At 64.6% G+C, this 588-nt stretch overlaps 1 protein-coding gene across 1 annotated transcript in view; it reads left to right on the top strand.

Moving 5' to 3' along the window:
* The window catches only part of P3H4 (prolyl 3-hydroxylase family member 4 (inactive)), a gene marked incomplete at its 5' end in the record, with an annotated part of 2,173 nt that extends 2,023 nt beyond the window's left edge, over window positions 1-150 (top strand). Inside the window, one exon of the mRNA XM_019623358.1 lies at window positions 55-150. Within this exon, the coding sequence (XP_019478903.1) occupies window positions 55-150 (96 nt within the window). The remainder of the gene's footprint in view (window positions 1-54) is intronic.
* Between the last annotated feature and the right edge of the window lie 438 nt (window positions 151-588).

Raw genomic sequence — 588 nt, 5'->3', positions numbered from 1 at the left:
CAGCGGAACTCCGCGATGGAACTCTTAAAAAAACTTTTTCTTCTTTGCGGGCAGTTCTTTGTGCGAAGGGAGCGGCTTTGTGCAGCGCCGGGTCCTAGCGCTGCCTGCGTCCCCCCGGTTTGCTCAGGCTCTGGCGTTTGGGAAGAGTAAATATACGGGTAATTAACGTAATTAACGCCCGCACGGATAACCCTGGCCGCTCCTCGGTCTGCTGCTGTTACTGAACGGCAGTGATCAAAACCCCTGTAACAGACTGTCACGGATCGGAGCAGCACACAACGCGCACCCACACGTGCCCCCCACCCCCTCAAACCATTCGGGGCTGCGGGGAGAGCCCTCTGCCCGTTCCGCCCGCACGGACGTGGGTTGGGCCGAGGCCAGCGCGGCCGTGCCGAGCTCTGCGAGTCCAGCCGCAGCCCTGGGCTCTGCGCTCTGGGCTCTGGCACAGCGCAGGGATCCGCCTCCGGCTGACCACGGCCAGCGGCGAAACCAGCGCTGAACTCTGCCGGGCGGGGTGGGGAAGGAGCAGCGCAGCGCCGAGCGCGCAGCGCACTCGAGGGATCCGCGACACCCCAATCCGAGCGCATC

This window comes from Meleagris gallopavo, chromosome 29, assembly GCF_000146605.3.
Source record: "Meleagris gallopavo isolate NT-WF06-2002-E0010 breed Aviagen turkey brand Nicholas breeding stock chromosome 29, Turkey_5.1, whole genome shotgun sequence".
NCBI lineage: Eukaryota > Metazoa > Chordata > Aves > Galliformes > Phasianidae > Meleagris > Meleagris gallopavo.
This window is presented reverse-complemented; position numbering and strand designations above follow the sequence as displayed.